The sequence below is a fragment of the Ochotona princeps genome, chromosome 16 (genome assembly GCF_030435755.1).
Source record: "Ochotona princeps isolate mOchPri1 chromosome 16, mOchPri1.hap1, whole genome shotgun sequence".
Lineage (NCBI taxonomy): Eukaryota > Metazoa > Chordata > Mammalia > Lagomorpha > Ochotonidae > Ochotona > Ochotona princeps.
In genome coordinates this window covers 49254107-49266520 of record NC_080847.1, presented here as the reverse complement: position 1 = coordinate 49266520, position 12414 = coordinate 49254107, and the positions used below count along the sequence as shown (strand labels likewise).

General features: G+C 53.1%; 1 protein-coding gene across 1 annotated transcript in view; it reads right to left on the bottom strand.

The window, feature by feature from the left end:
- Positions 1-12414, bottom strand: part of RYR1 (ryanodine receptor 1) — a 101359-nt gene that overhangs the window by 74394 nt on the left and 14551 nt on the right. The window contains exons 14-25 of the mRNA XM_058674101.1: positions 8904-9039; positions 8727-8822; positions 8523-8641; positions 7112-7245; positions 6591-6832; positions 5929-6121; positions 5137-5353; positions 2381-2485; positions 2147-2250; positions 1756-1839; positions 817-1124; positions 156-358 (exon numbers count right to left, since the gene is read on the bottom strand). Of these exons, the coding sequence (XP_058530084.1) occupies positions 156-358; positions 817-1124; positions 1756-1839; positions 2147-2250; positions 2381-2485; positions 5137-5353; positions 5929-6121; positions 6591-6832; positions 7112-7245; positions 8523-8641; positions 8727-8822; positions 8904-9039 (1941 nt within the window). The remainder of the gene's footprint in view (positions 1-155; positions 359-816; positions 1125-1755; positions 1840-2146; positions 2251-2380; positions 2486-5136; positions 5354-5928; positions 6122-6590; positions 6833-7111; positions 7246-8522; positions 8642-8726; positions 8823-8903; positions 9040-12414) is intronic.

Sequence of the window (12414 nt, the reverse complement as noted above, 5' to 3'; positions counted from 1 at the left end):
AGGTGGGTGGGTGGATGAGTATATACATGTATGGGTGAATGGGCAAATGTGTGGACAGATCAAGGGAGGAATGGATGGACGACTGGGATAGTAGATACAGGGATGATAGAGTGAGGTCCAGCGCCTGGCAGAGTGGAATCCAAGGAGGTACCCACGCGGTGCCCGTTGAAGACATAGGCCAGCTCATCAGCTCCCAGCTCCACGTCAGGCCGCAGCTCAGGCCTGGCCCAGCCCACTCGCATCTCGCCCGTGGTGACAGCCTCGAACTCAAAGTACCAGCGGCCACTCTGTACCGCGTAGGATTTCTCTGCCCGGAAGATGCGCACCCGATCCCATCGAGACTGGTTCTCCACCTGACCTACAAATGAAACTGGCAGGGTCAGAGAGACTGGCCAGGAAGTGAGAACCAAAACATCAACAGGTTAGCAGGAGAGATCGAGAAGGCAAGGGCCTTAGTGTTGGGGGATGGGGAACAGGAGACGGCTTCTTGGGGTTAGAGGAGAATTGGGAGCCTCAGGCCAGTTAGAGGGATTAAAGTCTATGTCTAGAATCAAAGGTTCAGAGCAGGATCATAGGGGTCAGAATCAGGGTCAGGGAGGGGTAGAAATTGGGACTGAAGCCAAAGGTTGAGGAATTAAGAGTTGGGGACCATGGACAAAGTTACGTGTTACAGCTGGGACTGAAAGTCAAGGAAGGGTTAGATGTCAGGCTTAGGGTTGGGGCTAGAGGTCTCTGTTCCCTTGGTCAGGTGGCTTCATTTTACAGCTATGGTCCAGAGGTCAGGGGTAAGATGGGCCAGGGTGGGGCAGCGCTCACTGGGCTCCTGGTCAGGCGGCTCGATGTTGTAGCCATAGCCCAGCAGGGTGCGCACAGCCTGGCAGAGGCTGTCCCGGTTGCTGCGTTTGGTGGCCTCATCTAGCAGGCGGTAGGGCACAAGACGGGGGTTCCGGCGAGCTGGGATGTCCTGCACCGCGCTGTAGCTCCAGCCTTGAGCCACACGGTCTCGTGCCCACACATTGTGCCCGTTCTCTGCTAGCCGGTCCACCAGCGTGGTCTGGGCAGGCGTCAACCGCACATGGCTCAGGTCCAGCGGGGCTGGCTTGTATCCATTGCTCATCATGTACCTGTTGGAGTGGTGGGGGAGGCAGGGAATCTGTTGGGTAAGACTCTCACCTCTGCTTCTGGACTCTGTGCTAGGAGGCCCCTGACCTATGATCTTTGTCCTGAGCTTTCTCTGATACCACAGCTTAAGATCTCTGACCCCTGCCCGCAGGATCCTGTGACCCTATCGAGGGTTTTGGCTCCACTGACCTCTGGTCTCTGTGTCTTCTTCAGTTTGACTTTGGGAACCTTACATTTGACCTTGAGACTCTGATCTTTCACTTTTAGCTTTGAAATGCAGACCCTGAACCTCCTGGATTTGAGTGTCTGACCTCTGACCTCAGGACCTGTATAATTCCAGGTTCTTTCACTTAGAACTCCAGCCTACAGATTCTTGCCTTTTCCCCTGGGTCCCTTGCTCTAACCTATACCTGTTGCCTCTGCTTTCTCAGGGCCAACCTTCCCCCTGAATTCTATACTTTGCTCTGTCTTTCTTTGGAACCCCAAAACTCACCTCTGACCCCAGAACTCTGAAGCTTTACCCTACGGCCCTCACCTTAGGGCTCTGGCCCCTACGTCCCAGACCACGGCCTCCCCATAAAACCCCATGGCACCCCCAGATCCCCCTCCCCCCATTCCTGACGGCACACTCACGTCTTGGGGAGCTTTGTCTTCCTCAAGTTGTCCTCTGCTTTCTCATCGGCCATGCCCACGTGGCAGCCCAGCGCCAGCAAGGTCCTAGGGGTCCGGGGACACAGTCATTCCCACGGAGCACTGCTGTCTGTCCCTGGACCTCTCACTAGCTCCCCCTGCCTGGGCATCCCTGTCACCGGCTCACTCCGCCTCCTTTAGGTCTGTCTATGCGTTTGTTTCTGCATCTCTAACTCCATTTCTCGCAGCCTGCAGCTCTCTCCACACCAGCCTTTCTCATATCAACATCTCCCTCTCCTCTATCCGTTTCTTTCACTCCCTGTCTGTGTGTCTCCCTCACTCTCAGGCTCACTCCCCCGTCACCCCACAGTGAACCCAGCCTCCGCTCCCTCACTTGAGTGTCTCGCCCGACATCTGCAAGTTGTAATTCCTCTCGGGCTCTGGGAGGCTGTGGAAATCCACGAGACACGGGTGCAGCCTCTTGTTGTCATCCCGAACCTGCAGAAACCCAATGGTCAACTCCTGGACCACTGTGACCCTTGACCTCCAACCCTGGCTCCCCAAGGTCCCTCCCACCCACGAGCGCCCTCACTCTTGCCTCTCCCTCCCGCTGCTGGGAGCAGCTTACCGGGCCATAGGTCCAGCCTTGCTCGATGCGCGTCAGAGCCCACAGCTCATGGATGTTCTCTGCCAGCTTCTCACGGATGCGCTCCAGGTGGGGAGGCAGGACAATCTGGGGGCAGGAGACAGTCCTGAGTCCCTGAGCGTGTCCACCATGACTCCTTAGCCGGAACATGAACGAAGACTGGAGAGGACGCCCCAGAGCCCCTACCCTGACATTCCATGGCCCTGCTCCCTGCCCCTCCTCTTAGCTCCAGAGTTGCTGCCCAGGTGAACAGGGAGTTGGATCATCAGAATCCAAGTGTCCCTTGGGGAGGGGTCTGTCTCCCTGTGGCCTGGGGCTGCCCTGGCCTCTGCATAGTGCAGACACAGAGCGGCAGGTCAGGAACCACCTGATGGATGGGTGAACGAGCCTCTTTCTCCTCACGAGCATCTTGACGATGCTTGGCTCATCCTACTTGCCTCAGAAGGCTTCTGCGAAATCACTTTTGTGAACTAATCAAAACTATACAGATTGGACATCCCTAATCCAAAATGGAGAAATCGAAAATGTTTCCAAATCGGAAGCTTTCGGAGTGCTGACATAATAACAGCAGTGGGGAATCCCAATCGCCCAGCCTTACACGGATCATGGTGAAACACAGGCACACCAGGCCTGGAGTTGTGCTATCGTACGTTGAGTATGCAGCTTATGACACTGTTATCCCATGTGAGCACCAGTTCAAGCACCAGCTACCCCACTTCTATTTTTTTAAAGATTTATTTGTTTTGGGCCCGGCGGCGTGGCCTAGCAGCTAAAGTCCTCACCTTGAACGCCCCGGGATCCCATATGGGCGCCGGCTCTAATCCCGGCAGCTCCACTTCCCATCCAGCTCCCTGCTTGTGGCCTGGGAAAGCAGTCGAGGATGGCCCAAAGCCTTGGGACCCTGCACCCGTGTGGGAGACCCAGAAGAGGTTCCTGGTTCCCGGCTTTGGATCAGTGCGCACCGGCCATTGCGGCTCACTTGGGGAGTGAGTCGTCTGGTGGAAGATCTTCCTCTCTGTCTCTCCTCCTCCTCTCTGTATATCTGACTTTGTAATAAAAATAAATAAATCTTAAAAAATTATTTGTTTTTATTGTAAAGTCAGATATACAGAGAGAAGGAGGAGAGACAGAGAGGAAGATCTTCCGTTGATTCACTCCCCAAGTGGCCACAAAGGCCAGAGCTGAGCTGATCGGAAGCCAGGAGCCTCCTCCAGGTCTCCACATGGGTGTAGGGTCCCAAGGCTTTGGGCCATCCTTGACTGCTTTCCTAGGCCACAAGCAGGGAACTGGATGGGAAGAAGGACCAGCAGGACACAAACGTGCCCATATAGAATCCCAGTGCGTGTAAAGTGAGGACTTTAGCTGCTAGGCTACTGCACCAGGCCCAGCTGCCCCACTTCTAATGCAGTTCCCTGCTACTGCTCCTGGGAAGGCAACAGAATATGGCCCGGGCCTGGCGGTGTGGTCTAGTGGCTAAAGTCCTCGCCTTGAACACCCCAGGATCCCATATGGGCGCCGGTTCTAATCCTGGCAGCTCCACTTCCCATCCAGCTCCCTGATTGTGGCCTGGGAAAGCCCAAAGCTTTGGGACCCTGCACCCGTGTGGGAGACCTGGAAAGAAGTTCCTGGTTCCCGGCTTCAGACTGGCGCAGCACCAGCCATTGTGCTCACTTGGGGAGTGAATCATCAGACAGAAGATCTTCCTCTCTGTCTCTCTTTCTGTATATCTGACTTTGTAATAAAAATAAATAAATCTTAAAAAAAAAAAAGAAAGAAAATGGCCCACACACATAGACCCCTGCCACCCATGTGGGAGACGAGGGTGGAGTTCTGGGCTCCCAGTTTTGGCCTAATCCAGTATTGGTCATTGTAGCTAATTTGGGAATAAACCAGCTGGCTCTCTGGCTCTCTGGCTCTCCTACTTCTGTAACTCTGCCTTTCAAATAAACAAATAAATCTCAAAAAAAAATTATATAGGGGCTGGGGCTGGTACTGTGGTGTAGCATGCTAAACCACTGCCCTGGGGATGCTGGAATGCCATAGAGGCACTGGTTCAAGTCCCTGCTGCTCCACTTCTCCAACTCCATGCTAATGCACCTAGGAAAACATCAAAAGATGGCACACGTCCTTTGGCTACTGCAACCATGTGGGAAGTCCCGGATGGAGCTCCTGGCTCCTGGTTTCAGGCTGTCCTGGCTCCTGATGATGTGACCATTTGGGGAGTAAGTCAATGATAGAAGATTCTCTCTCTAACTCTGCCTCCCAAATAAATAATTCTTTTATAATTGTTTATTTATTTTTATTGGAAAGTCAGATTTACAGAGAGGAAAGACAGAAAGAAAGATCTTCCACCCATTGATTCACTCCCCAAGTGACCACTTCAGCCAGAGCTGAGTTTGGGTTGGGATAGGCAGAGTGGGAGAGGCCCAGCCTGGCAGCGATGCCCAATAAGAGATGCCCAGGTGGAACCACAGGCTTTGAAATCAAACCACCTGAGCAGCTTGCACAGGTTGCGTCACCTCTCTGGGCCTTGCCTGTCTTGACTGAGGTGCAGCCGACAACAACCCTTTCTGTAAGTCACTGCAGGGAAAGCTCCTGAGACTGACTTGAGAGAGTCCTGTACCTGCTCTGTGCCTCGGTTTCCCCTTTTGACAAACATCGAAGTTCCCAGGCTCCAGCTCAGCTCCCACCTGTTTGACTCCTATGAGAGCTTGCATCACTAAGTGAGCATTCAGTACCTGGACAGTGTCCACAGGGCAGGGCACAAAGTCAGTGTGCGAGAGGCAGCGACTGGGGCCCACCAGGTGGGGGCCCCGGGGCCCTTCCCGCCGGTACTCCTTGATGGGTTCCAGATGGAGTCGCTCTCGAGGGAGCACAGCCTCGTGGCATGGGGCATAGCCGGGTGGGGGGAGGAACTTGAATTCACCGTGGCGGCCACCGAGAAGGAACCGCACCCTGGAAGAGGGAAATAAAAAAAGGTGGTGGCGGAGGGGGCATCAGAAGGATAGGAGATGCGATCGGTGGGGATGGGACCCAAGGCTGGGGAGGCCTGAGTTTGCCTGCATTTATCCCTAAATGCGCCTAACTGAACATTCAGGGACCTTGGGGCCCCTGGGAGAGGACTGGGCCTCCTGCACTGGCATCGGGAGATGCTGACATCATGGAGAGGTGATTAGAAAAGCAGGGTCATTGGCAGAGTCTGAGGTCACGAGTAGTGGAGGGGTTGGTCAGAAGAGGACCCAAGGTCATTAGGTCATGGTCAAATTCTGGCCTCCTTGAGCGAGTCTAAGGTCATCAGGTCCTGAAAGGGTCTTGGGCCATGGAGGCATCAGCAGGCGATCCTGTGGTCATTATAAAGTCATTGTGAAATTCTGGGGTCACGTGAAAGTCACTGGAAGGATATGGGGCTGAGAAGAATCCTTAGGGAGAGCTGTGCCCCAGCCTCTAGGAGGTGGTGCAGTGACCAAGGACACAGCCTGGGGTCAGTCACAGGCCTCGGGGCCAACAGAGGGGCAGGGGCAAGCCCTCACTTGACACCAGCAGAGAAGCTGACGACCGGAAAGAAGAGCCCGTCGAGGTTGAAGGCCTCAAAGACACCTTGCACGGGGCAGCCATTGATGCGGAAGGAGATGGATGGGACACTGAGGTCCAGGCAGCAGCTGACCACATCCTCGGGGGCCAGCAGGTGCTGCCCAGGAGAAGTCACTGGACGTGCCACATGTCCTGCACCAGGGAAACCAGGGAAGGGCCACAGGTCAGAGAGCTCACCGAATCAACAATCTCAAAGCCCAGGGGCAGCTGTTGTAGGATCTCACAGGGATCGGCCCTGCAAACCCAGGGAGTGTCCTGACACCCCATAATCAGGAGCAGATATCAGGGGTCCCCTGAGGTGAGGACCCTGAGAGCTATGGGGTCAGCTCACAGAGTTAGAACTGTGGAGCCTGTGGGGTCAGCAGTCATAGATCACAGATCACTGTGACCTGGGAAATCTGGTATCTCCAGGGTCAGAGGTTATGAGAACATAGGTCAGGACTAGAATTCTAGAAATTCCAGAGTAAGGTCTTGGGAAATACAGAGTAGAGGTCAAAAGTTAGTCTCTCCTGGGTGTGTGCTGGGCAGGGGTGGGGGGGGGAGGGCATTCCAAGAACCCAGGGGGAGGGGGAGTGAGGATCCCCAGGAGGGGTCCCAGTACCTGTCCAGAGGTGCAGCCCGTCAAAGCCGTAGGAGTAGAGGTCATCACCGACCCCGTTGCCGCCCCAGCCCTCGCCACCGCCAGGGTAGGGACTGTAGCCCTCCGTGAGGGCCCAGCCCACCCGCAGGTGCGTCGGCTGTGCTGTGAGAAAGGGAGTCACCTCGTCCACCATCACCTCAAAGTACCATTTGCCATACTGCGTGGAGCCCTCGGCTCGGCCCACAAAGATGTTGGGGCGGATGCTGCGGAAGAAACAGCATAGGAGATGGGTGAGGCGGGGATGGAGAAGAGGGAGAGACAGAAAGACACCGAAAGACAGGGAGAAAGCAGGAAGCAGATTTCAATGGAAACAGGCAAAGACAGAAAGAGAAGATACACACGAAGCTGAAACAGAGCCCAGCAGGACAAGAGCGGGAGCTGGGACCGAGGTGGACAGCTATGAGTGGCAGGTGCACATCCTGGGGCTGGAGCAGCAGGAGGGAACAGCCCCTGTGCCCAGCAGCCCTGAGGCTGGGACAGACCTGGTGACATAGTTGATGAGGTTGGTCTGCAGCAGAAGCTCACGGCCCGGGAGCAGATTCTCAGTGATGAGATCTTGGTTGGAGCGCACAGCCACACCATTGCACACACACAGGGAGCACAGCACATCCAGAACCTAAGCGTCAAAATCAGAGGTCAAAGAGCATGAGGGCACCAGGGCAGGGGCCTGTGGGAGGACCAGGCAGGGAAGCCTGGAAAGGTAAGGATGGTGCGACAGGATAGGACCGGAAGGTCTTCACTCATAGGAAGCAGTGAATGAGCAAAGTCAGAGACCCAGAGAAAGGTCAAGGGTCAGAGGAGGTCAGATAGGAGGCTGGGGATCATAAGGGTTGGGATAAGGGAGACTGGAGTAGTGAGGTGAAAGGTCAGAGGGCAGAGTGAAAGGGTCACTGAGAGACACAGAAGAGATAGATGAGCAGGGTCTGCACACTCGCAGTGTCGGGGGTCTGCGGATAATGCACATGGGTGAGGTGGGTAGAACAAGAACTACTGCAGACTACAAAACATCTGCTACGCAGTCCACCTAAACGTCATAAAATTGGACACTTTTTTAAAGATTTTTTTTTTTAATTGGAAAGTCAGATCTACAGAGAGAATGAGAGACAGAGAAAAAGGCCTTCTGTCCACTGGTTCTCTCCCCCAAGCGGCCACAACATCTGGAGCTGAGCTGATCCAACGCCAGGAACCAGGAGCTTCTTCTGGGTCTCCCACACAGGTTCAGGGTATCAAGGCTTCAGGCCATCCTCTTCCACCCTCCCAGGCCACAGGCAGGGAGCTGGATGGGAAGCAGAGCAGTCGGGACACAAACCAGCATCCATATGGGATCCCAGAGCATTCAAGGCAAGTACTTTAGCCTTAGTCTACTATGCTGGACCCAAAATTTGAAAATTTTAAAAAATATTTCTGGGGCCAGGCCCAGGGCAGTAGCCTAGTGGCTAAAGTTGCAGCTGTTCCACTTCTGATCCAGTTCCCTGTGAATGTGCTTGAGAAACTGGTAGAAGATGGACCAGGTGTCTGGGCCCCTGTACCCATGTGGGAGACCTGGAAGAAGCTCCTGGCTTCAGAGTTTGACGCCACCCAGCATCAGCTGTTGAGGCCAATTGGGGAGTGGACCAATGAATGGAAAATCTCTTTATCTCACCCTGTCTTGTTGCAGATCTGCCTTTCAAATAAATAAATCAATATTAAAAAAAAAAAAAAAAAACTTCAGAGGTCTAACAACACATCTGAGGCCCAGAAGCAATATCTAAGGGCCATGAATTTGAGTCCCTCCTGCTGAAACAAAAGTTTATGGGAGTGGAGTTCAAATTGGAGTAGGGAGTAGAGGGAGTAAGTGGAGTTCTAGGAAGAGTTCGAGGTTCAGAGGTCAGGGGCCAGGGGTCAGGGGCTGACCTTGTGGTTTCTCCCGTGCTTGTCCAGCAGGGAGATGATGGACTTGATGTGGTTCTCCTGGATGATGTTCAGCACCTCGGGGCTCTCAATCAGGACACAGTACAGCACTTCCAGGATGCCTGCCCAGGCCCACAGGGACAGATGTCGTGATCCGGGCCCTCCCCTCCTCCAGGGCCCCGCCCCAGCACCCATGGCTTCTCCTACCAGACGAGGCCTCCAGTCGGTCCAGCTTGCTGACCACCCAGTCCAAGTTGGTGGAGAAGAGGGCACAGTTGGCACGGTTGCCACGGATCAGAGAGGCTAAGCAAGGCAGAAGAGTCAGGTCAGTGGCCCCTGGGGATCCAGGGCTGAGACCAGAGGTTCAGGGTCCGGGCCCCTTACCCAGGAGCTCGTAGAGTAGGTTAACAATCTCCTTCCAGGACTCAGCCGCCTCTTCCCCTGCATACTCGGCAAAGTGGGCAGCAGTTGTGTAGACATTCAGGCGGTCAATGCAGTTGAGGACTAGGGTGAGCATGCCCTGGATGGAGGAAACGAGAGCCGCAGTGAATGCCCCAGAACATTCTTGCTGTGTCTCTCTTAGACACACTCACTTGCCTTCAACCTCTTCGTGACTATGGCTGTGCCCCCTCATCTGAACCAGTCCCATCACCCATTAGCCTCATGGCCTCTGCCAGTCCCATGGCCTATTCTCCTCCCCAGCTATCCATAAGTGTCCCTGTTCTCTTTGCCTCCATACCCCAAATAATCCAACCTTCTTAAGACCCAGCTTCCTTCCGCCTCCGGAAGTTCCCTTTCCACCCACTGCCTCCTCAGCATCCCACTCCTGGTCCTAAAGGACCCAACATCAGGGAGCTGTTTTTGCTTTCTCTTTCTTTTTTCCAACATTCTCATCTTTTTGTCTTTTATTGTGACACAGAGAGAAATGAAAATAAACATGCAGTCAGTTCTCCTTATTCTTGGTAGGTATGTGCTGACCATCACCACAAATGCAGAATTAGCCAGTACCGGACCATTACTGACAGGAAACACAGGGACCCAAGGCAGTCTCTGGTCCCCACATTTCCATCAACCAACCACAACATAACCTTATTTTCTGTGTGTTTCATTTTAAAAACACTTCATGTCAAAACCATGGCCAACAGCACTGTGCCCACACCCGAATAAAGCTTTTCTAACACACAGTATCTCAGTGAAGTGCATCACAGCCATACCCAGCATTTAGGCAGAACACTAAGTAGCCGTTTTATTTATTTATTCATTTATTTTTAAAGATTTTATTAATTTTTATTAGAAAGTCAGATTTACAGCGAGGAGGAGAGACAGAGGGAAAGATCCTCCGTCCACTGGTTCACTCCCCAAGCGGCCTCAACGGCTGGAGCTGAGCTGATCTGGAGCCAGGAGCTTCTTCCAGATCTCCCATGTGGACCATCTCCCACTGCTTTCCCGGGCTACAAGCAGGGGGCTAAAAGGGAAGTGGAGCAGCCAGGATATGAACCAGTGCTCATATGAAGTCCCAGTGGATGTAAGGTGAGGACATAGTTACCAGGCTACCACGCCTGGTCCTAAGGAGCCATTTTAAACAGTGACACTGAGGCAGGGATTTGGCACCACGGACAAGATGCCAAATGGAATGCTCACATCCCATCTCAGAGTGCTTGGGTTCAAGTCTTGGCTCTGCTTCCAATTGCAGCTTCTTGTTACTGCACAGCCTGTGAGGCAGCTGGCAATGGGTGGCTCAAGTGGCTGGATCCATGGTACCCAAGTAGGGGACCCAGAATAAGTTCTGGGCTGCCAGCTCTGTTCTGGCCCAGCATCTAGGAAGTGAACCAGTAAATAAGATTGATCTCTCTCTCTCTCTCTCTTTCTCCCTCCCTTTCTAAAACAAAACAAAACAAAACAAACAAACAAACAAAAAAAAAACAGTGGGGGCCAACGCTGTGGCATAGTAGGCTAAGCCTATGTCTTGGTGCCGGCATCCCATAGGGTGCTGGTTCGTGTCCTGGCTGCTCCACTGCTGATCTAGTTCCCTGTTCATGTGCCTGGAACATCAACAGAAGATGGTCCAAGTCCTTGGGACCCAACACCTATGGGAGAGACCAGGAAGACACTCCTGGCTCCTGGATTGTCTCCATTCCAGCTGTTATAGCCATTTGGGCAGTGAATCAGAAGATGCCTTTCAAATAAAAGTAAATAAATCTTTAGAAGAAAGAAACAATCAAAACAAAAACTACAAAGATGCAAAGGAAAAACCCACAGGCACTAAATACACTGCAAAAGGAGCCCTGTGAACAGAATGTGAGCTGAAACAGAAGGCAGGGCCCCGCCTCACTGGAGCTCCGCTGGGACCACGCGCAGCCCAAGGCTCAAATTTTCTGCCTCCTGCGCATGTCCACAAATGACCACAACATGCTGGGAGTATCAATTTCAGGGCTGCAAGCAAATTGTAGAAGTAGGCAAGTTTGCAAATCCAGAACCCTTGAGTAACAAGGATCAAATTCAATGGGGGTTTGTGCTTTGAGAGCGCTGAAGGAAGAGATTGAAGTGTTCTCAGCCCAGAGTGAGTGGCAGGGGCTGAGAGGCGTCACAGGAGGGGCCTGGACAAAGGTAACAAGCATCAAATCAAGTAATGTAGGTAGGTTTAACCATGACCCAGACCAAGGACACACTCCCCCAGCCCCCACCATCACACAGCCCTCCCTACCAGCGATGCCCATGGCCTCCAAGGTTGATGGAAAGCTCTTCTTTGCTTTTCTGTTTTTACCATCTGAGTGGGCATAAACAGTGTAGCCGTGTTCTGCTTGTTTTTGAACTTAAGATATACCATCCCAAGTCTTTCGTAGGTGGATTCTTTTGCTGCGTATTATGTGTTAAGATTCAAGTACATTGTGCCTGCCTGCTTTCATTTTCTGTTCCACTGCCAAACAGCATTGTGTCTCATGCACAAGCCATGTGACCGATTCAGTTGTTGGGGGGTGGCAGGGCTGTTTCCAGCTGCAGGCGACTACCAACAGTGCTGCTGTGTGCAATGCCTTATCTACCTCCTGGCCCAGGTCACTCGGAAGAGCAGTCGTGGGCCCTGGGAGAGTGCACACTCCAGTTGGAATGAAACAAACAGCTTCAGCCTCTAACTGTGACCTGGAAAGATTGAACTTCATGGCCCAGCAGCGTGGCCTAGCGGTTAAAGTCCTTGCCTTGAATGCGCCGGGATCTCATAAGAACGCCGGTTCTAGTCCCGGCAGCTTCACTTCCCATCCAGCTTCCTGCTTGTGGCCTGGGAAAGCAGTCGAGGACGGCCCAATGCCTTGGGATCCTGCACCTGTGAGGGAGACCTGGAGGAATTTCCTGGCTCCTGGCTTTGGATCGGCACAGCTCAGTCCGCTGTGCTCACTTAGGTAGTGAATCATTGGACAGATCTTCCTCTCTGTATCTTCCCCTCTCTGTTTATCTGACTTTGTAATAAAAATAAATAAATCTTAAAAAAAAAAAGAAAGATTGAACCTCTAATTGCAAAACCCCAGAACTCCCCACCCCGGCTTGGGCTCCCATCACCATCCACTCTGCCGTTGATGGGTCTCCCCAGGCCATGTCAGCTTCACCTGAACAGAGGTTTTGTCTGCTTCTTTCACAGCTGGCATCCTCATGGAACAGATACCTGTCACCTGATCGCATCTCTCTGAGTTTCATGGCCCCATCTGTATCCCGGGGTTTTTGGAAGATGCCATGCAGGTAGAGCCCTTGACACGACGTTCAAGGTGTAAGTACCAAGTAACGACTCTGAAGACACCCGCCCCCTGCTGGCCCAGCGTTTCGCATACACCGCACTAATTCTTCTCAGTTCCATTCTTGGTCTTTCTCCCCCATCAGGGCAGGAGGCCCTGGAGAGGAGGAGGAA